The sequence below is a fragment of the Podarcis muralis genome, chromosome 14 (genome assembly GCF_964188315.1).
Source record: "Podarcis muralis chromosome 14, rPodMur119.hap1.1, whole genome shotgun sequence".
Classification (NCBI taxonomy): Eukaryota; Metazoa; Chordata; class Lepidosauria; order Squamata; family Lacertidae; genus Podarcis; species Podarcis muralis.
This window is the reverse complement of record NC_135668.1, coordinates 53,332,667-53,356,438: the sequence shown is the minus strand read 5'-3', so window position 1 is coordinate 53,356,438 and position 23,772 is coordinate 53,332,667. Positions and strand designations below refer to the sequence as shown.

Below are 23,772 nucleotides of genomic sequence, written 5' to 3'. Positions count from 1 at the left end.
GGAGTGAAAGGCGGGATATCAAATCCAAACTCTTCTTCTTCTTCTTCTAATTATGAACTACTCATTTCATTAATCAGGAAGCTGTCATTTGAGCAGTCTGAACTGTACAGAGGTCAATTTAGCGGCGGCTGTCATCTTCAAATCGGACGGAAGCTGTTTTTAAGGGAAACGTACCAGGCAGCCGTATTTCATGAAACTCCGGGATACATATGAATTCTGGCTAAAACCAGAAGCCCCCAGCTTTGGACACCAGCAGCTGGAACATGCTGGAGCCAGAGAGAATGGCAATGTGCTCGCAGCCCTGATGTTAGGCAGGGGGACCGCAGGAGAAAGCTGCAGAGCTGAGCAGGCAGGAGGACTGCGAATGCGCACCGCTGCCTGACCTTTGGTCCGAGCCAGCAGGACTGCCATTATGCTCAGGGTAAAAGAGCATGGAGCCATGTAATGCAAGGAGACCTATTGAACCCATTTGCAAAATAAGATCAGCTGGCAAAACCTTTAATCGGATTTCTTCTGGTGGCAGCAGCAGCTGTGGTCCTTTCTGGCTTCTGGAAAGACCTGCTCTAAAATCTTGGGGGTAGAAAAGCGTGGTGTGTAGCCCTTGCTGTAAAGCTGTTATCGACAAAAGGAATAAAACATAAGGACTCTATTACCGGAGAGTGGAAGGATTTTGTTGTCTTTAGAAATAAACCAGAAAGTGGAAGGCCAGCCCCTAGGGTTTGTTTGTTTCTTTGTTTATTGCATTTATATCCCACCTTTTTCTCTCAAAGGCGCTCAAGCTGGGTTACACAATTCTCCTCCAGCTCCTCATTTAATCCCCAAACAACCCTGTGAGGTAGGTTAGGCTGAGAGGCAGTGGCTGGCCCAAAGTCCCACCCAGTGAACTTCTTGGACAAGTGGGGATTGGAACCCTGGACTCCCAGGTCCTAGTCTGACACTCTAAGGAATTGTTATTCTGAAGATGGGGGTGACATCTCCGGAGTGGGGGCGACAAGGAGGAGAAGGCCAAGAAAGACCCTCACCGTCTCTTTGTTGCTCCACTTCAACACAACAGTCCTGCAGTGCTGCCAGAGGGCTTGCCCTCAGGTCGTTTCTGCCACCAACCTCCCCACTTACAGCCTGACGCCCTCGCAGGGCTGTTGTGAAGATTAACGGGGAAGGAGAGAGCCATGCATTGTGCCTTGAGCTCCGTGGAGAAAATGGTGGGAGGGGGGCTATGGATTTGCTTTTCGTTCTTGATTTTATCATGTATTTGGTGTTTTTTATATTGCATTTTTCATGTTGTGAACCGCCCTAAGATCTGTGGATGAAGGGAGGTGTACAAATTTATTATAATAATAACAATAATAATAGGAATAAATAAATGACTGGCGCAAGAGGAAAGTGCAGTCCCGTGCACTTAATTTCAGCCAGCATATAAAGCAGTTCCAGGACTGCTAAAAGCTAAGTCACAGGAGTCTCTGAAACGCTTTTACACCTAAGCAATGTGGTGCCATGTATACTTAGAAAACTTATGTCATAGCACATCAACATGCGTGTTATAGAACGGGGATGATTTGCAAACTTCCCAGAAGCCGTAAAAAGACAGGTATTGAAAGGATGGATTTGCGGATGGATTTCTATAGTTCCAGGTATGATTTGGGGGAGAAGAGGAGAAAGCACCATACAGTGGTACCTTGGTTCTCAAACTTAACCCCTTCTGGAAATCCGTTCCAAAACCAAAGCGTTCCAAAACCAAGGCACACTTTCCCATAGAAAGTAATGCAAAATGGATTAATCCATTCCAGACTTTTAAAAACAAACCCTAAAACAGCAATTTAACATGAATTTTACTATCTAATGAAACCATTGATCCATAAAATGAAAGCAACAAACAATGCGCTGCAGTCACACAATCAATCAATCAATCAATCAATAGCTGAACTGGGTTCCACACAGTCACAAAAACAAAACAAAAAAGCTGCAAAAACAAAAGCAAATAGCAAAAACGGACCACAGCGTAACACTCAAAATGGAGCACGTTCGGCTTCCGAAAAAAGTTTGCAAACTGGAACACTTATCTCTGGGTTTGCAGTGTTTGGGTTCCAAGTTGTTTGAGTACCAAGGCTTTGGAGAACCAAGGGATCCCTGTATTGCACTAGATTTCACAGCACAGACGGGTGTCCCATTTTATCTGTAGGGCTCCTTCGTTACCTTCAAGAGGACAGCACATAATGGGGACACATGCTCCCTGTTACGCAACATGTTTCAGAGAAGAACAGGCCTATGTAATGTTGAAACTGCTTGCTCTCTTAAAAAAACCACAACATATCTAGATAAACTGCTGGTTCTTTTTAAAAAAATAATATTGGCGGATTGATTTCTCCTCCCAGTGGCTTAGAGTTTTCAACTCTTTTCAACCCTGGTGATTAAATTTTGATTACACAACCTTCTGCAGGTCAACTTATTTCCTTTTGCTCCACCCCTCTCAGAGGAAATAAATGTGCACCCAAGCCTCCTTTAGTCACTGGGCTACTTTGGTACCAGAAGACAAGGAGCTTCTCTCTACTCTGAAGCACTTCCTTGCCTTATCTCTGCCCCAAAGTGCCAACCTTCTCAACGGCAGAAGTCGGAGGAAGCAATGATGGACCTTCTGCCATTCTCCATGGAGACTTGGGCTCTTCTCGCCCTCTTCATAGGCCTACTGATGCTGTAAGTAAATTCTGGCATTATCGTTCAATCCCTCGGGGCATCATCTGTGCAAAACTGGGAATTTCAGCCTTGGCCAACCAGGCTCCATAGTCTTGGAGGTCCTGTGGGCAAGTCCTCTCTCGCCCTTCCTCCCTTGTGAGTCCACCTCCTCACTGCCTTTACCAGCAGGTGCCATTTCTGGTTCTGGTGCAGAATCCTGGGAACTACAGTTTCTGGTGCAGAATCCTGGGAACTATAGTTTATGACTGCCAGAAGAACTCTCTAGTCCAGCATCCTAGTTGGTGGCCAACCAGATGCCCATTATGGGAATCATACAGACAGGATTTGAAAGATGGGAGAACCACTGTGGCTTCCAGCAACTGCAATTCAACTTAAGATTGATGGGAAATGTAGCTTTGTGAGGTCCGCATCCCTAACACACTACAGTTCCCAGAACTCTTCATGATGTGGCGTAAGTGTGCTCTTGATGCACGATGCAGGTGTGAGCAGCTGCGCATCTCCTGACCCTCATGGGCAGGTAAAACAAACAAGCAGGTTTGCTGTTGGAGTACCAACAGCAGGGATCATTCAGTTAGTAACCTAAGGGTTAATTGTTAGAGGTGGGAGGTGGAGGTGTCAGAATGGCAGGATACTGGCTGAGGACACTCCTGCTCTGATTGGCTGTGTAATTCTGAGGGGGTTTCCCCCTGTATGCTTAGTTGAACATCTCCCTACCATGGACAAGGCCTGTAAATAGTAATAAAAACCCCCCACTCTGATTATTTTATATGCTGCTTTTCTTCCATTTACCTCAGTAAAGTATGATCAGCTTCTTTTCTCTCTCGACTCTGCCTCCATTATTCAAGTGACTCTGCTAACATACTAGAGGTGACTTGCAGTCACCAGACCTAGAAACTTGAGAAATTTCATCTTTGCAAATTTTACCATGGAACAATATGGTCTGCATCTCCCAGATTAATGTGCAATTCAGAACTTCCTTTTACATCCCCCCCCCCAAATGTTCTGAAGCAGTCCTTAGCTACGGAAGCAGAGAAAAATGCATTTTAAAATGTGCATATTGAAAGAAAATACATTTGGGGCTATTTATGTGTTGAACCGCAGTTAGCTGGGGCTGATAGGAGTTGCAGCCCCAAACATTTGGAGGTGATGTACATTGTTTTTCCCCCTCTCTGTATCTCGTTAGCTTTGTAAAGCAAAGGTATTAATGAATGTTTACTTACCCGTGTGTTCCCCCCTGAGACAAATGGCGTATAAGCTGTGTTCTGTATTCATAATTTCAAAAGAAAAGAAACATGTGGGGGGTTTTTTTTAATAGAGTAAATACATAAATGTGCGTTGTGGGAGAGAGAAATGATTCAAGGCTTACATTTAAATGCAAATTCTTGTGCAGAGTTTCTTTCAAAAATAGCAGATTAACGGGTGCAGTGGTAAGGTTTATTTTTGGGGGTCTGCCCTGCACCCCCTAGGCAAGACTGCCACCCCTTCAGCAGTGCCAGAGTAAAATCCAGCTGCCAATCTACTTGGAACGGGGTGAAGGGCACCATCTTGTTTTTCGCCTCAGGCAGCAAAATCTCTTTGTCTGGCCCTGCGTGAACGAACTCTCACATGCAGGCGACATGGGCCACATTCTCCCCAGACATTTAAAGCTCTATGACCCCACTTTAAACAGCTGTGGCTTCCCCGAGGAATCCTGGGAGTTGTAGTTTGTTGAGGGTGCTGAGAGTGGTTAGGAGACCCCCTTATTCCCATTGCAGTGCAGTGCTAAAATTTCCAATGTGAAGAAGGGTTGATTGCTAAATCACTCTGGGATTGGCAGTTCTGCGAGGGGAATAGGGGCGTCTCCTAACAGCTCGCAGCACCCTTAACACACTACAACCCCCAGAATTATTCTGAGGGAAGCCATGGCTGTTTAAAGCGGTGTCACAGAGCTTTCAATGTAAGGTGCAAATGTGTCCTAAATGAACTTTGCCTGAACAACAATAAGTGTTACGCTGTTGGCCAGGAGCGTGAGCAAAAACTCGGAGCGATTCCCTTAAAAAAAGAAACTGGGTTTTGTTTTTTTTAAGCAACTTAAAACCAAGAGAAAAAAACCAAAATCCCGAAATGAAAAACTTCCTTGAAGAAAACCCAGTTCAGGCTGTAACTTCCAGCTCCGCTTTGATTCCTCAGCAATAAATATGTGTAAGCAGCATTTTTCTCCTGTGCTTCCTCCTCCTCCTCCTCCTCCTCCTCTGTTTTTCTGCCTCTTCGCCTTGAGCTGCCAATGAGCTATGAGCCCAGAGAGAGAAGCTTTGCTTTTTAAAAAAAAAAAAAAAAAAGGGAAAAAAATATCTATTTTATTTTATTTTGCTAAAGCCTTTAAGGACCCCTTTCCGCTGGGGCACCTTTTTCCTTTATGAAATGATTGCTTTTACCTCAGGGTTATCTCTCTCTGAAGATTTCCGCCGAAGCAGCAGGCACCCAGCCTTTTATCAACGGGGGCGCTTATTAAACAGCCTTACAAAGTAGTGATTGCCAGAGTCGGGGAGGGCAGGATCCGCCCCCCTCCTCCTTCCCAGAGTAAATGCTTAATTCCTGAGTTAACATTAACAACTTGAGCGCCTCCGGGAAGGGTTTTGAAGATCTATCATCCGAACATTGTGTTCTATTTATTAAGGGATGGGGAGAGAGCGGCCGTTTTTAACAGCTAAGCTAATTTCATTTAAACAGAACATAACTTTCTTTCTTTTTATCAGCAGCAACCAGAAGTCTGGTTTTGTCTTCCACCTCGGCGGCACAATGGCCTCCTTCCAAAATGGAGGCCCTCATGCGTTACCCTCTCCGCCTGCTCTGCCCTGCTGTCTGTTGCTCTGAATCGTTAGCAGAGAGCGGAAATGGCAAATAAGTCACATTCCCTCCAGATATTTAAAGCACCATGATACCGCTTTAAGCATTTATGGCTTCCCCCAAGGAATTCTGGGAGCTGTAGTTTGTTAAGGGTGCAGGTGTTTGTTAGGAGGCCCCTATTCCACCTCACAGAACTACATTTCCCAGAGTCAATCCCACTTTCCACGAAACCGGGGATTGCAGATTCCTAACAACTTGCCGCTCCCTCAACAAACTACAGTTCCCAGAATTCTTTGCAAGGAAGCCATGACTGTTTCACGTGGTGTCATAGGGCTTTAAATGTGTGGCATGAATGTCTTCTTCCATGTTTCTCAACAAGGGGGGCAGGCTTCCCACACTCTCACGGACCCAACCACCCATAGGACACAATCAGGCATTTACCTGGTGGTATTGCAACCGATCCATCAATAACTCTTTATTTCCTCAAATGTTTTTAATTTTAACTGACTTCCTACCTCTGTCAATAAATCTTTCTATGTGGCCCACTCTCCTTTCATATTTAACTTTTTTTACTGCTATTGCTTCAATTAGAGAGAGCCACCAAGGAGTTTTACGTTCCAATAAATTTTTATATCTATTCCACACACACCTCATAAATTGATTTTCTTATCCTGTGATCCAGGAATCCTTTATGCTCTTTTATTTTATCATACCATAAATATGCATGCCATCCATATTGATTGTCATAACCTTCCAAATCCAATAAATCTGTATTCTCTAAAAGAATCCAATCCCTCAACCAAGATAGACAGGACACTTCATAATATAGTCTCAAATCTGGCAGGGAGAAATCAGGCAGACGTACTGTTTGCTGGCTGAGGGTTATGGGAGTTGGAGTCCAGAATATCTGGAGGCAGGGTTGCCATATGTCCGGGGAAATCTGGATGTATGTGGAAGAACCTGGCAGTGTGAGTCAGCTCTTAGTTGGATAGAAAAGGATAGCGGTGCACATGTCAAGCACAGTTGCTAAGAACAGCCAACACTGCCCCAACATTAGATTTGTGCACAGTGGTAGAACTTGCAGCAGTCAAAAACCTGAATGGTTAAGAGGCTTAACCATTCCTTCTTCCAAAGTCCTATCTGTATCAGAGATCATAGCTATTTTATCAAGCTTTAGAAACTTTGAGGAAGGGGCTTGGCTCAGTAGTAGAGCACATCCTTTACATGTGCAAATGGTCCTAGGTCCTTAAGGTAATCACGTCACATTTCCAGAGCGGATATACAAAGGCTCCCTGGAAAAGTGCTGCCATTGTGTACAATAGTGAGCAAAGGGAACCAGTGGCCTCACGGTGATGGAAGGTAGTTTTCTAAGTTCTTAATAAATCAGCAGAGAGTTCAGGGGGCCCAGACCAGAGGAACAGACTTCCACTGGGGTCTTGTTTCAGGGGGTTCGTTGGGAGAGGGGTTGTTGTTGATAATAATTTTTTTGCATCTTTTCTTTTATCTCTTTTTTTAGATTTATGTGGGAAATGTCCAATTTGGTTGTTTGCTTTCTGATGATTTTTATTTATTGTTTGACTACTTTTGTTATGTTTGTAATTACGCTTGTGGCCTTTGAACTATGAATATTCTTGCACAGACACACAAACACACGCACTGCCAATTCATCCTGCAGTTACTAAGTGATGTATTTGCACCAAACTTTAGTGTCTGAATAGCCTTCTATTCTTCATGCACCTGCTCTGTTACTACGATCATTGATGCAACACCCCACTCTTCCTTTTGTTTTTACCAAAGCATAATGGATCCCCTTCATTTCTTTTCAGATATGGTATTTGGCCCTATGGCGTCTTCAAGAAACTGGGCATCCCAGGACCACAGCCAATCCCTTTCTTGGGCACTGCCAGCGCCTATCGCAAAGTAAGCTCACAAAGGAAGGCCATTTCATTAGCTGAGGGGCACTGGGGTACAGGGGTCCCTTGGTTCTCAAAAAGAAAAGAAAAAACCCCCCACCAATTTAAAATACAGGTTAACATGCAGTTTAAACGCAGCCTCATTTTAAAAGTAGCTGATAGATCAAGACCATAAGGGGAGGGAAACATAAGGGTCAGACTGAGTCCAAACCAAAGGCCAGGCGGAACAGCTCTGTCTTGCAGGCCCTGAGGAAATATGTCAAGTCCCAAAGGGCCCTAATCTCTTGTGACAGAGCATTCCACCAAGTCGGGGCCAGTACTGAAAAGGCCCTGGCCCTAGTTGAGACCAACCTAACCACCTTGCGACCTGGGACCTCCAAAGTGTTATTTGTGGACCTTAAGGTCCTCCACGGGGCATACCAGGAAAGGCGGTCCCGTAGGTTCGTGGGTCCTAGGCCACAGAGGGATATGATTCTGTCTCGCCACAGGTGAGCAGTTACTTAAAGATTGGCATTATTTACAGAATGTTGTGCCATTACGGACACTGTGTCTGGAAAACGTGATGCTACGACATGGTTTGTTAAATAAATTACACGTCATCTCGCAGATGGGCAAAGGGCCTCATTTTCCCCAATCTTGGTTTTGTTTCGCAGCTGCGCTTGCCTCAGGCCTCTGTAGCATAGCAAGCATGGTTAGTCGGCTGGGTTGGGACAAAGCACACTTTGGCTAAACAAATTACGGCTTTGCATCGTGGGGGAACCAGGCTTAAGCTGAATTTAACTCTGTATTAAAATATCCATTACAGGGAGTAACGGAGTTTGACAGAAAATGTTTTCAAAAATATGGAAGAATGTGGGGGTGAGTATGCCTTTTCTTCTTCTTGCCTGAAGCTGGGAAATTCAGTCAACTTGTAGAGTGATCGGTTAACATTTGGGAAGAGAAACTTTTCGTTGGTGGAGATACAGACATGAAGTTGCATTTGATTATCACTGGATTGCTATTTTGGTTCTGGTGTGTTTTGAAAGGAAGAAGAGAAAGTGAAAGGTGGGCCTCCTTTCCAGAAGCAACCTTAGTTTATTAAATTATAATCTCTTTCATGCTTTCCTGAATAAACTCTGGCAGACGCAGGAATATCGAGGTCTGAGTAAAGTAGATATTTATTTAAACGCAACCAGGTGAAGGTGTCTTGTCTTGTTCCTGCCTCCTGTGTGGTGAATTAATTGAGGCAGGTCAGGATTGCTGGCCCTGCATTAATGGAGAAAATTGGTCCCTTAAACATTGCGGCTCTAAAAAGCACGCTTTGTTTGTATTTTGCAAAGATTTTTATTTTTTTAATTGAAAAGCAAAAAGCCCAAAACAAATCCCAAGAACAGCACTCCTCCTTCCTTTCAGTTTTACCCAACCTGAAAGCATAGCTCAGCTCCAATCATACAGTAGAGAGAATCTGAAAGTTGCTGGTGTCAATATAAAGAAAAATGTTTAAGTGTGTGTTCATATTTACTGCTGTGCCTGAGCACTCCTGTTCCTAACTGCAAAGCACTTACTGACTGGTGGTGCCAACTTTGGAGAGGTGGCAGGATATAAATACAGTGGTACCTTGGTTCTCAAACTTAATCCTTTCCGGAAATTCATTCCAAAACCAAAGCGTTCCAAAACCAAGGCGCAGTTTCCCATAGAAAGTAATGCAAAATGGATTAATCCATTCCAGACTTTTAAAAACAACCCCTAAAACAGCAATTTAACATGAATTTTACTATCTGATGAGACTACTGATCCAAAAAAGGAAAGCAATAAACAATGTACTGCAGTCACACAATCAATCAATCAATCAATCAATCAGTAGCTGAACTGGGTTCCACACAGTCACAAAAGAAAAAAGAGCCACAGAAATACAATCACAAAATAAACAGCAAAAACAGACGGACGGAAGTGCGGCACTCAAACTGGAAGCGTTACACTCAAAACGGAGCACGTTCGGCTTCTGAAAAAAGTTCGCAAACTGGAACACTTATTTCTGGGTTTGCAGTGTTTGGGTTCCAAGTTGTTTGAGTACCGAGGAGTTTGAGAACCAAGGGACCCCTGTAAAAGGATTAACTGATAGGCTGATTGCAAAGCAACTTATTCTGGGGCTGTGGTTTGAGGGATCAAGTGGTTTCTAAAGATGACAGAAGTTGGACAACCATGCCTTAAAACCAGCCAGGAAGTGCATGGCACAGTCCAGTCACGCTGGGGCAGCCCATAATTTCCGATCTTGCCAGCAATGGCACAGCTTACTCAGAGGAGTGTTTGTCCTAGGTTTTATGACGGCCGGTGGCCTGTGCTGGCTGTTACTGATCCAGCCATCATCAAAGTTGTCCTGGTGAAAGAGTGCTACTCCGTCTTCACCAATCGCCGGGTAAGTCCCTATTTTCAGTCGCTTTCTGAAGGGGCCCTTTAAGGCCCAGCAGGGTCTCATGTCCCAGGAAACAAAGCTAAGAGGCAACTGTAAGAGGGACCTGAAACAAAAAGGTTGCAGTGTTATCGCTACCGCCTTGAGCATTTTGTTGCTATATTGGCTCACGGTTCCTTGTCAGGGGCCATTTGAGGGGTTTAAATATATATTTATTTTAATATACAAATGCCTACATTTATGCATACCTGGGAAGAGCCCCCCTCCCCTAAAAAAATGCACAGAAAGAAGCTACAACTTAATTTGGGGGTGGTTATGTTTCGTTTCTAGGTATGTAGCTCCACGACAGAGCCTCTGCCTTGCATGCAGAAGGTTCTGTGTTTAATCATAGGATCATAGAACCTTGAGTTGGGAGGGACCCTGCAGGTCATCTAGTCCAACCCCCTGCCATGCAGGAATCTCAATGAGATCATACATGACAGGTGGCCGTCCAACCTCTGCTTAAAAACCTCCAGCGAAGGAGAGTCCACAACCTCCTGAGGGAGACCATTCCAATGTTGAAGAACCCTTGCTATCACAATGTTTTTCCTGATGTTGAGTCAGAAACTCCTTTCTTGGTTTAAGTTCTACACTCCAGAGCAGCAGAAAACAAGTTGTGGCCATCTTCCATGTGACAGCCCTTCAGATATTTGAAGACAGCTATCAAATCTCCTCCTTACTACACTCAACATACCCAATTCCCTCAACTGTTCTTCATAAAGTCTCGTTTCCAGACCCATGATCATCTCTCCTTCTCTCCCTTTTTTTAAATCTCCTGACAGATGTTCGGTCCAACAGGCAAGCTGAAATCAGCTGTTTCAGTAGCTTCAGATGACCAGTGGAAGAGGATTCGCACTGTACTCTCCCCCACTTTCACCAGTGGGAAGCTTAAGGAGGTAAGAGCTGGGACTGAGCTCACAATAAATGCTTAAAAGACCTAATAGTATTTCCTGCAATGCCCAGTCCAAGTCCCTGACCAGGACTGGCTTAGCCAGCAAAAACATGTTAATAAAGAGTTCTGGCCAGTATATTCTCCTATCCATTTCTAAATGTTGCGAATGATCTAGTCTTTATTGCGCAAAAAGCATTTCCCTTGAGAATCTCGGCGGTAATTCTTTCATCAGAGAAGCCTAATTAGAAGTGCTGGTTTTGACCTTTAGTATACACCCAAAACTGTGGGGAGGACGATGCGGATTGGGATATGTCATCCCTTCAATGTGGGAAGCAGTAAATGCCTCTGAATGCCCATTGCTTGGAATGACAAGTGTCACTGTTGTGCTTGAGTCCTGCTTGTGGGTTCCCACCGGGGCATCTGGTTGGCCACTGTGAGAGCAGGATGCTGGGCTCAGATGAGCCCCCTTTGGCCTGATCCAGCACCCATACTATTCTTAGGTTATTGCATGTGGAGTAGGAGCCGCTGCTCTCCGGTCCTGCCAAACCCCCACCCCTTTGCCCACTCCCATCCTACACAGTTCCCCATCCCCTCACAGGTCCTCATTGTTCCTCTATCCCTGCTTTATTCAAACATCCACTGTTGTTTAAAACTGCCACTTTAAAACCTCCCCTTCTTGTTTGTTGCCCTCCCTTCCCCTGGCCTGCCTTCATGCAAAACCAGGATTGTGATGGGGACACTACAATCCTCCAATGGGGATTGCGTGATGACAACCCTACATTTTTATGCATATAGGAAGATATACACTAGGCTGCTTCTAAGGTGAACTTGAAGAGATTGGGAGAGTTAGGAAGCAACAAGTCTGCAGTCAGGGAGGGAGTTTCAGTTTGGTTTCCTTAATACAGGGCGTACTTTTGTTTTTGGGGTGCCTTTTGATGTTATTGCAAGCAGCAGTGGTTGGAGGACCAGGCAGGATATAAATGACCCCCTTTCTGCTTTGTGTTGCCCTGTGCCCCCTTCTCTCCCCTCTTCACCCTCTTGCCGCCACCTAAGATGTTTCCTATCATCAAGCACCACGTGGACAGCCTAGTGAATAGTATTCAAGGCAAAGCGGAGAGGGCGGAGCCTGTGGACATCAAAGAGTGAGTAGCTGCCCAATATGGCAAGTCATGCGACTCTTTGGGAAAACTCACCTTTTTAGGGTGATAAATAGACCTGTGGTCTGGGGGGAGGGGAAAGCAAGATTTAGTGTGGCTGAGACTGGAGATGGTGGAATAGTCTTGGGCGGGGGAGACAGTGGCATTCCTGGCTTCCCTTGAGCCGAACAGGTGGAATTCCCTTCCAAGAGAGATTAGGCTGGCTCGCTCCTTGCTATCCTTCCACCAGCAGGCTAAGACCTCTTTCTTTGGGCTGAAGCTTGCAAGCTGCTTGCACAGTACTCAGTATATAATTAAAGATGCTCTTGACAACTTGGAGAGTCACGACCTGCCCCTGTCCCCTGGAGGGGGCCAGGCAGATCTGAGGATTTGGCGGTCCTAGGCCAGAGACACAGCAAATACCCTCCCATGAAAAAAAACACCCCAAAACCTCACCCCTCCTGATTTTCACCGAATAGGGCAAATTCAACCCACTTGTTCCAGGCTTTCTTCTTCTTCCTGATTTCTGTCCTGTGTTTTATTTTATTTTTTGTCTGTTTAGGAAATTTGGAGCCTACAGCATGGATGTGGTGACCAGCACTTCCTTTGGGGTGAACACGGATTCCATGAACAACCCCAAAGACCCCTTTGTCAGGGAGGCGAGCAAGCTGGTGCGGTTTGATCTGTTCTCCCCAGTCTTCGTTTTATTATGTACGTTGCTTCTACTGCATATAAATATAAATATCCCTGCTGCTCCCAGAGGCCAGAGTCTCAGGGCTTATCTCCAAGACCTTCTTTGGGGGGCACCACACTTTCCAGGCAAAGCTCCATGCTTTAAAATTCTGTGTCCAAGATAATTTGTTATTATTATTTTGTCTTGGCGCTTTCCCCAGGAAAACCCAATTGCCATTTGCTCTGATCTTGCATTTAAACGCAGGTTTTCCCAGGGGAAACACCAGGACAGAAACACACAAGTGCTTGGAGACAGAGCTCTAAAAGCCTGGCCCTGTGCTTAGAAATGCAGCACAAAATGAGGTCTGGATGAGCCCTTAAACCAGTTGCCCTGCATATGCTGATTTGATTTGATTGACATCCTGGGATTGGGGCTGGAGAGTCACTGGCCTGGTTCAAGCAAGAAGCTGGGCTGGAGACGGTCACCTGCATTCATGGTGGCCAGGGCAGGCTGTGGACCGTTTACGCCTGAGACAAGACACCCCTACTGACCCCACCCCCCAGACCTGGGCCCATGCTCTGGCAGGGTGGAAGGAGACCAGTGGCAACAAAGCTGCTCTGCGGTGGAAAAAACCCTTTTGGATGGGAGTCATGGCCAAGAGAGGGTGTTCCGTGAGGTGCTGCTGCTGCTGTTCTCCTTGGCTTTGGATGAGTCTTCAGCTTACCAAAACCCAAGTTGGCAGTTGCCACCACCACCAAGGCTGAAGAGGGGTGGCAGCTGGAAGGAAAAGGTTGGAGGTGGGGTTTTGGTGGTGGAATCAGGGTCTCTCGCCCCCTGTGGAACATGCTGCCCAAGGCAGGTCGCTTCAGGATGCCCCAGTGGTGTGCCGGCCGGCCGGGAGAGCCCCTCCAGCACATCCCTGGACCCTGGTGATGCTGGGATGCCAAGCCACGCTGTCTCCCTTCTAAAGGGTTTTCTGACTGCACAATCCAAGCCTTCTGTGCATATGAGTACCTCCTCAACTGTGAGGCTTAGAAAATGGGGTCTTGCATGCTGGGATAATGCTGCCGCTGCTTCCTAAGGCTTCTTCTTTGCTCTCTCTCCCCTCCAACCAGATTTCTTTCCATTCCTAAGTCCCGTTCTGGACAAACTGAACTTCCATATCTTCCCCAGCAGTGCTGTGAACTTCTTTGCCAGGGCAATCGCGAACATCAAGAAGGAACGGGAGCAAGCGAAAGGAAAGGTAAAAAACAACAACAACAAAATCCTCAGTGAGTTAAGCTAGATGAGGGGGGAAAAATCATTTTAGATTTTTTAGATGGGGGGGGGGGAGTGCATTGGTGAGTCCTGACACTCTGATGTGACTGGTTAATTTTCTGAGTTGTTGTTTTTTTAAAAAAGATTCGTTTATAGAAGAATTTTAAAAAGATTGGAGACTGACTTAAAAAAATTAAATTCTAGTATTTGTATACCGCCCTATACCTGGAGGTCTCAGGGCAGTTCACAGAATAAAATCAAAATATAAAACCACAAAATACACAATCAAAATAAAAACAATAACCCAATAACACCCCCCCCCCCCGAAAAAACACACACCACACATACTCATTTTAGAACATCATAGGATCCTCATAACATTTAAAGCAAGACAATTAACAAACCTGGACAGGAGCCACTCATTGAAAAGACCGTAATCTCAGAAATGTCTGTGGCAATATTGATTGGCAACCAAATTGGCCAGGTGCCTTTCGGATGCAAAGACAAAAAATAAGGGTGGGAAGGGAGAAGGGGGAGCTATCCAGTCCCTCCCACCCCCCATTCAAATTGCATGGCTTATAAGGGTAAGCCCTCATGCCAGGATAGCTCAGTTGGTTGGAGCAAGGCACTGAGAATGCCAAAGTTGCAGGTTCGATCCCCGTATGGGACAGCTGCATATTCCTGCCTTGCAGGGGGTTGAACTAGATGATCCCCAAGTTCCAATGAATCTAAGATTCTGTGGTTAATTTGTTCCCAGGGCAGAGTGGATTTCCTACAGCTGATGATCGACTCCCAAAAGTCAGATGTGCAATATGAGAGCAATGGTGTGAACCACAACTATAAAGGTAACATGTGCTGTAAAAGGAGTGTCCGAAGTCTGTGCATGCGCAATGGGGGTTGTTGCATAGCTGTCAACTTTCCCCTTTTCTTGCGAGGAATCCTAATCGGAATAAGGGAATTTCCCTTAAAGAAAGGGAAACGTTGACAGCGATGGGTTGTTGTGGTGTTTAAATGGGGAGGGGAACCATGTGTGATGCCTTGAGGTCCTTGGGAAGAAAAAGGCAGGATAGAAACCAAATACATAACAAATAAATAAATCCAGGCGCACAAGCTCTAAACATTGCTTTGCCAATGAAATGGAAGGAGTTTGGCAGCCACACCCATCCTGTGAGGGAGAAATGAATTTGAGCCTCAGGCTCTGTGTAGCTTTTGCATTCGTTGCCGTAAATTTTATTTCACAATAACAATTACAGCAACAACTTCCATTCCATCCCGGAGCTTCTGGGCTGATCACAGATATCACCCCGCCCTGAGCTCCTTAATTGGGGTTGGAATACATATTCTGAAAAAGCAGATTTTGCAACTTTGGCAGGAACCCATGCTTCCTTTGATGTTTTCTATGAACATTAATTAACAGTACTAGGAATTCATTATGCAATTCCACCCTCCAGCCTTGCCTAGGGATAGGCATAGAAGCAGGTGAGCCCATCCCATTTTAACTCATCCTGTTTTCAGTGGTGGAACTACATTTTGGGTGGCCCTAAAGCTTGAACTGTCATGGAGACCCCTTCTCAGCCAGGAATGAAGTTGAGGTAACCACTGTTCTTGTCTTCAGTGGGGTTGTTCCATGACAGATCTGCACTTAACCCCCCCCCCCAAAAAAAAAACAAACCCTACTCAGATCTGGATTAAAATTGCTGTACTGGGTTATCTCACATGTCAAAGTCATTGGTGTGAATAAATATTTCCTATGCATTATAGTTCTCAGGTTATTGGTGGGATCGAAATAATATACTTCATTAGTTTCACATACCCTCCAACATTGCAATAGAGACGTCCTAAGGAAAAGTGGGACATTCCGGGATCAAATCAGAAACCGGGATGGCTTCTGTAAATCCGGGACTGTCCCTGGAAGATAGGGACGCTTGGAGGATCTGATTTCCTAGTAGATCTGCCTGCGCTTCTGTCCAAACTTTCACCTTTCTCTTTCCTTTCTCTGTACAGCATTGACCGAGGAAGAGATTTCGGCACAAGCCATTGTGTTCATATTTGCGGGATACGAGGCCACCAGCAATATCCTCGGCTACATGGCGTACGAATTAGCGACCCACCCGGACGTCCAGCGAAAACTGCAAGCTGAGATTGATGCTGTCCTGCCTAATAAGGTATTTAGCAGCGCTCAGGGCCAAGCAGTAGAGGAACCCCTTCTATCAACCACATCCATTATGCAGCACCTGCCTGTGACCTCTTTTACTATTAAAAAAAAGATATAAAGTGGCATTGTATAATACAGGGCCTCTGTGCTAGGGATGTTGGAGGAATTTGGCACCTGTGAATTCTGATGCAAACTCACCTGGCCGTGGACTGTTTAGTGCAGATTGGAACGCAATCTGCCATCTTTGAGGTTGTTGGGAAAACGCCCTGGGGTGCCCCTGCAGCCCCCAAACTCTGAGCATCGTCCGGTGTGCGCAGCTCTGGAAAAGGCATTTCTCTTCTTCCCCAGTACGCTTCAGTGACATATATCAAATGATATGTGCACACTAATCTTCTGGCAAAACACAGCAAGAAGTGTGAGACATCGTAGAGCTAATCTACGTATTTATTTGCACACTATGCACTGTGGGTCAAACCACAGAGCCTAGGACTTGCTGAGCAGAAGGTCGGCGGTTCGAATCCCTGCGGCGGGGTGAGCTCCTGTTGCTCGGTCCCTGCTCCTGCCAACCTAGCAGTTCAAAAGCACACCAAAGTGCAAGTAGATTAATAGGTACTGCTCCGGCGGGAAGGTAAACGGCGTTTCCGTGTGCTGCTCTGGTTCGCCAGAAGCGGCTTAGTCATGCTGGCCACATGACCCGGAAGCTGTACGTCGGCTCCCTTGGCCAGTAAAGCGAGATGAGCGGCGCAACCCCAGAGTCGGTCACGACTGGACCTAATGGTCAGGGGTCCCTTTACCTTTTTATGTACAGACAAAGGATTCATGGTACTCTTTCTCTCCAGCTCCAAGAGAGGAACAACAGAAGTAAAAGCAAAAGTACAGTACAATAGCTAATACAGCGGAAGAGATAAGACTGTCTTACGTTCCCACACTCTTCCCAGACAGGCATGTGATTTACACCAATCTCATCTGCAGCTTCAGAGGCATGACATGCTAACAGAGGTTTCACAGACTCCATATTCTGCAATATGTTTCTCAGCTCAGAAACAATGGAAAAACAATGCACCAATATTCAATCAATCAATCAATCAATCAATCAATCAACTCAAAGGCAAAAGAAAGAATTATGTACCCAAATTTAATGATTTGTTTCATGAAATGAATACACTACCTGATTATTTTCCTTTTAATTAAAAAAACGCACACCCTTAGAAGCAGTTTACAAAAGGAAGACAAAATATTGGTAAAAACAGTTAAAAGCAACTGTTTTAAAACATTTTAAAATAAAATAAAATCAGCTATAAATGAAAAAAAAAGATTAAAGGAAATGGTAGCATCCTACATACTACATATCTGGGACAGCTTCTCTAAACAAAAATGTCTTTAGCGGGCACTGAAAAGAGAACAGTGAATGTACTTACCTGGCTGGACAATGAGGAGGAGTGGAGAGGGTGGGGGTCCAGCTAGAGAACCCCCTAGAGAAGCCCCAGGAGAGGAGGCTCAGAGCCAGGGAAGTGGGACACAGAAGACAGATCAGATGATAAAAGGAGGCAGAATAGTTGGATGCTGAAGAAGCAACAGGCTTGAGTGAGAGAGAAGAAAGAGAAAGAGGCAGAAAGCACTGCAGACACAGGACAGGCAGCTGAGGAGGAGGTGGGGACAGAGGTTATAGCAAACTTGTAGGAGCCTAACGGTCCTACTGTATTCAGCACCCTTCCTCCCTTGTTTCTAAGGGCCTAGAGGGCGCTGCATGTAGCAGAACAAAGAGCACAGAGGGTGCAGAGCCCTCCTCCCAGATCGAGTTTAAGACTGTTGGGAAAACATCCAGCCAAGGAGGAGGAGGGAGGAACAGATTGTCAGTTCTGGCAACTGCTTTGCCCGTAGGTTTCTCTGTTTGTATTATGTTTCCTTGAACAAGGGACGCGGGTGGCACTGTGGGTTAAACCACAGAGCCTAGGGCTTGCTGGTCAGGGGTCCCTTTACCTTCCTTGAACAAAGAACCAACTTTACTACTTCTGAGTTTCTGTGTTGGCCCCAATGTAGACAGTGACCAACTTTTTAAACACAACTCTCCCATCCCTCTCTTTCTCCCTCCCTCCAAAAGGCTCCCATCACCTATGATGCCGTCATGCAAATGGAATACCTTGACATGGCCACCAGTGAAATCCTCCGGATGTACCCGGTTGGCGGGCGAATCGAAAGAGTGTGCAAGAAAGACGTGGAGTTGAATGGAATCACCATTCCGAAAGGGATGACGGTCATGATTCCACCAAGCATCTTGCACTACGACCCAGAATACTGGCCGGAACCCAAAGAATTTAGACCCGAAAGGTACTGAATGCAACAGCCACCTCTTCCTGCCCCTCTTTGCTTCTAGTCGTCAGGGTGTGTGTAAGGCAAGGACTGGGAAGACTCAGAGGGAAATCCCCACTTGGCCATGAAGCTCGCTGGGTGATCTTGGACCGACCATGGTCCTATCTTACAAGGTGGTTGTGAGGATAAAGGTGGAAAGGGTGATGGGTATAAATATAATCATTAACCATAAGAGGTTGTGCAAGTTTGGGGTCAGCCTAAGGGTTCTTGTTTGTGGTTGTGGAAAGGATTGAGTTACATAAGAACATGATAAGAGCATCTGCTGGAGAAGGCCAGTTTCCCATCTAGTCCAGCATCCAGTTCTCCCAGATGCCCCAATGGGAAATCTACAAGCAGGATTTGAGCACAAGAGCAAATCTCCCCTCCTGTGGTTTACAGCAACTGATATAACCTCACATTGGATGAACTACTTTATCAAGGATGGGGAGCATGTGAGACCCAGCCAGCATTGCCAACAGAGATGATGAGAGCTATAGACCAACATCCTAAGAACCACACCTTCAGCTTCCTCATCCTTGCCTTGCACCAACCAACGCTTCTGAAGGCATGGGTTGCAAACCTCCATCCTTGTTCCCAAGTCTGAGGAGGCAGCAACCCCCCCTCTCACATAACTCTGGCCTTTGTCATACTTCCTAGCAGCTAGGTGAGGGAGGGTTAGGGTTAGGCCCCTCCAACCCTTCTCACCGGCTCATATGAGATCAGCACAAATAGCTGGCCTGGTGAGCCCTTAACGTTCCCAAAGCCATAGTTATAATTTGTGGGTTGCCATCTGATTTTATTCTGATTTTAAGCTGTATTTCAACCGATTGTTTGATCTTATGTTTTAATGTATTATATATTTGATGTTAGCCACCCTGAGCCCGGTCTTGGCTGGGGAGGGCGGGATAGAAATAAAAATCATCATCAACAACAACATCATCATCATCATTATCATCTAGCTGGGTTTCCCCAGTCACTCTGGGTGGCTTCCAACAAAATATTACAAATGCAATAAAACTTCCCTAAACATAGGTGGTACTTAGGTGGCCACTATCTCACAACCGAACTTGCCTGGCTAGCTCAACAAGGGAATCCCCCATTAGCTTGTAACCCTTGCTGGATCCAGGAGCCCAGGAAGTAGAAGGGGCTCGGGCATCAGGCAGACTTAGCCCCCAGACTCACAACAATGTATCAGAGGGAAGAGTGCATCAAAATGCTTGTACCTGATTTCAGCTCCCTGGTTTGGTGGTGCTGGGAGGACAGCATGGGAGCCTGGCCTGTAGAACTCCCATTCCGATCCCAGCCAGATACCTGACAGGCAACGCAAGGGGTCATTTCTTAAGCCCCTTCACTGCTCAGACGGTTGCAAATGACGGTTTCTCCTCCCTTCTGTCTGCTAACAGATTCAGCAAAGAGAATAAGGAGAGCATCAACCCTTACATTTACCTGCCATTCGGAGCTGGTCCCAGGAACTGCCTTGGGATGAGGTTTGCTCTCCTTACCGTGAAGGCTGCTGTTGCTAGCCTGATGCAGAACTTCACCTTCAAGCCCTGCAAGGAGACAAAGGTGAGGCACCGACCCTACCATCAGGTAGAGGGCAGCAGCTGCCTTGGGCAGCAGCCCCTGGGAGGCCTGGGAAGGACAGGGAGAGTTGTGCAACTGGCCACCCCGCTGCTGAGCTTGGGTGCAGTGGAGGGGCCGCTGTCCGCATCATGCCGGTGCTGAAATCAGAGTCCGCGGCCAGGCGGCTTCATTTGTGGATGGGGGGTGGCAAGCGGAGGGTGGATTTTGCCTCAGGCAGAAAAAACTCTTGGGCCAGCTCTGGGACCTGGGACTGATCTGTGCTGCTGTCTACATGGGAGACAGCCAACCTGAATCAGATGGAGCTTTTCCACCGTATGGAAGTGTCAACAGGTTATGCCTCACCTGCAACACAGGTGGTACTGAGTGTTCCAGAAGATGCTGCCACTTCTTCTTAACCCTTTAGTGCTCCTCCCTGACTGAGGGCTTATCCACACCTCCCTTTGCTCCACAGCTTTCCCTCGGGGAAACCCAATATTTAGCACTGAATCGGAACAAAGGCAATCAGATTTTCTGTGGGCTGCCGCTTGTGCTGATTTAGTGCTAAAGAGTGGGTTTTCCAGGGGAAAGCAGTGGGGGAAAGGCAAAACCACTCGGACCCATGCCGTGGGTCAAGCGGAAAGCTATGCAGACTTGTGCTTCCTGGGCATGGGAAGTATGGTTGTATGTGGGCACAGATGCGTTTGCTGCCACTCAATATTTGTTATCTATGCCTCCCTTTCATCCTTTTGGTGCACCCCAATGAGGGAAAGCCAGATGTGGAAGGTTCTTTTCAACTGCACATCTGATGCAGAGACAGAGGCACCTCAGGAAAAGACAGCTTCAGGTGTCCCTATGTTGCGGGGGGTGGGGGACACATGTCAAGTGTGGGTGGAGCTGAAACCAGTGGCAGGCAAAGCCACAACCCAAAGTGGGTCAGGTTGCCACCTTTTCTCTCTTTCTCCCCCTCTCTCTTGGCCAGGAAGGGACAGATTACCGTATTTTTTGCTCTATAAGACTCACTTTTTCCATCCTAAAAAGTAAGGGGAAATGTGTGTGCGTCTTATGGAGCGAATGCAGGCTGCACAGCTACCCCAGAAGCCAGAACAGCAAGAGGGATTGCTGCTTTCATTGTGCAGTGATCCCTCTTGCTGTTCTGGCTTCTGAGATTCAGAATATCTTTTTTCTTGTTTTCCTCCTCCAAAAACTAGGTGCGTCTTGTGGTCTGGTGCGTCTTATAGAGCAAAAAATACGGTACTCTTGCCAGTTGTCAAAACCGATCCTGATCATTTGCAGAGCTGCCTTCCCCCCCTTTTTTAAAAAAGGCCAAGGGCTGTGCCCAAAACAGAGAGGACCATAGGCTGCCATTTTCTGATCATATGCCCACGTACTGCTCAACTACACAAACCTCCACAGGCACATACCTCCACATGTGGTGGGAGTGTCCCAAAATCCAACTATTCTGGACGACAGCCATACAAGAAATATGTACAATAACTAAGCAAGTAATAGACATCACCCCAGAATTGGTCCTACTAAACATCTTCCAAGACAACAATGCCCATTTACACCACAAAGAACTCATAACCCACCTGCTTTCAGCAGCCAGAAATACCATAACCAGACACTGGAGAGACCTGTCAGGAGTAAGCATGGACCAATGGTACCAAATAGTATGGGAAACAGCCCTACTAGAAAAATTAACTAATCAACTGAAACTGACACGGGGACAAACAGAAGAAGACACCTTCACCCCGGTATGGCTCCCCTTTATCACACACACAGCCCAACAGGACAATGACAATAATCCACCAACAGCATACAAATCAATATGGCTAACCTGATCCAAAACACCCACCCACCCCACTCACACACGAAAACAAAGATCACCACAGCCAATCACAAGCAAACAATCACACCCTAGGCCAACCCCAACCTCTCTCACCACCAAAGGAACACAAGTGAACAACACAAACAACGCTGACACCAAACTCTACACACATTAAACATAATAGAAACACCGCCACCCGACCCCACCCCCACCCACCTTCCCTCTCTCCACCCCCCCTTTTTTCTTCTCTCTTTCTTTTTTCTTCTCCCCCTAATGCCTCAACAAATGAAATGGATTTGTAAAAATGTTACATGAAAAAAACAACAAAAAACGAGGCACCACACTTCTGTAAAACAAGAAAATCCTTAATAAAATATTTTTTAAAAAAGAAGGAAAAAAAAAACAACTACACAAACATGCCTATTTATTGGTCATGGACAGCAGCCCTCTTAGTGCCAATGGTGTCTGAATAGGCTTGCAAATGGACAGTGTTTCTTTCACAAGGGTTGAGATTGTTAGGATTGGGAGGTTATGGCTGCAAGTCCTCTGGCTATGGGGGAAAACACATTATTCCTTTTAGACTACTGCACTCTTGTGATAAGGGCGTAAACATGCAGTGGAAGAAAGTTGAAGAGTTTGCGATGTCTCTGAGTCCATGCCTCTTCACCATCCTTAAGATCTCTGTTGCACCTCCTTTTTCAAAACCCTTCTGTTTTATGGCCTCTAAATCCAGTTTCTCCCTCTCATGTTCCAGATCCCAATGGAATTGGTCTCAATAGGACTGATAAAGCCCAAATATCCCATCATCTTGCAAGCCGTCTCCAGAACCAGCTCTGCACAGTAGTGGAGTTTTTCCAGCAGAATCCCAGTACTTTGGCAATGCTGAGAGATCTGTGGCCAGTGTATCGATCCTTTGGACCATTCTTCTGGTGAAATGTGCTTTGGCTTTTATTTGCACAAACTCTTCCATCCCTTGCCATGTGCTGACTTGGAACCTCAAATTTTCATACTTCACAATTTTCTACTGTGCATTTCTACTGGCTGAGGTTGCATCGATGGAAGCCTAGCAACTTAACAGTGACAAAAAAAGTGACAAAGGTTTTCACCTCTGAAAGCAGCAGTTTCCTGAATAAGTTCTGCTGGCCCTTACATGTCTGGCTGACTATCATCACCCACGTGGCCAGTTCAGAAAGTGTGGCTGTGATTGCCGGTGTGACTGGCCCAGGGAGCAAATTCATTCACTCTTAATCAGCTGCATTTGCTTCAATAATGTCAGGATGCAGGGAAATCAAATACTTTACGTGGGTCCTTGACTTTCTGGGATTGCTTTATGAAGAAAGAAGTCCTAAACAAGAAGAAAAAATGTGGTGTTGAAGAAAGGCAGTAACAAGATGCAAAATACTCCTGGGGTCAGGGTCTGCTGTTATTTTGAGTGATTATTTTAACCCCCTTCCTCCTCAAAAGTTCTAGTACTTTCCAACAAAACTGGAATCGATAAACCTTCAAGTATGTGTGTGTGTTTGTGTGTGTGTGTTTTCAGAAATAACATTGTACCAATAAAAATAAAGAGTAAAGAAACAACGCCAGCTGTGTGGAACATTTATTGCTGGTGCCATAAAATGGGCAGACTGTTCAGGATGCTTTGGCAGACATAGAATCATGGAATCCTAGAGTTGGAAGGGACCCTGAGGGTCATCTAGTCCAACCCCATGCAATGCAGGAATCTCAACTAAATCTCATCCATGACAGCTGGCCATCCAACCTCTGCTTAGAAACCTCCACCACATTCCGAAGGAGACCATTCCAGCTCTTACTGTCAGAAAGTTCTTCCTTTAGTCAGAATCTCCTTTCTTGTAACTTGAAGCCATTGGTTCGAGTCCTACCCTCCAGAGCAGGAGAAAACAAACTTGCTCCATCTTCCATGTGACAACCCTGAAGATATTTGAAGAGGACATCATCAAAAACCATTGCACAAAGGGACATTTTGGAAGTAAGAGTCACATATTGATAAGGTAGCCTCACAACGTAGGGGTGTTTGTTGCTGGGGCGCTGTGGTCTAAA

The 23,772-nt window shown here is 45.9% G+C and overlaps 1 protein-coding gene across 1 annotated transcript; it reads left to right on the top strand.

The window, feature by feature from the left end:
* The first annotated feature begins 2,511 nt into the window (after positions 1-2,511).
* Positions 2,512-23,085, top strand: LOC114584057 (cytochrome P450 3A29-like). Its single transcript, XM_077918727.1, has 13 exons — positions 2,512-2,691; positions 7,344-7,437; positions 8,236-8,288; positions 9,726-9,825; positions 10,641-10,754; positions 11,804-11,892; positions 12,449-12,597; positions 13,675-13,802; positions 14,574-14,661; positions 15,821-15,981; positions 18,073-18,299; positions 19,724-19,886; positions 22,466-23,085. Exons 1-13 carry the CDS (start codon positions 2,621-2,623, stop codon positions 22,553-22,555), a joined length of 1,527 nt encoding a protein of 508 aa, XP_077774853.1. The 5' UTR covers positions 2,512-2,620; the 3' UTR covers positions 22,556-23,085.
* Positions 23,086-23,772: the final 687 nt, after the last annotated feature.

Coding starts and splice junctions, on each gene's coding strand:
- LOC114584057 (XM_077918727.1), top strand. CDS start 2,621: ATGATGGACCTTCTGCCATTCTCCATGGAGACTTGGGCTCTTCTCGCC. Junction 7,438..8,235: donor CTGCCAGCGCCTATCGCAAA/GTAAGCTCACAA, acceptor TATCCATTACAG/GGAGTAACGGAGTTTGACAG. Junction 12,598..13,674: donor CCCAGTCTTCGTTTTATTAT/GTACGTTGCTTC, acceptor CCCTCCAACCAG/ATTTCTTTCCATTCCTAAGT.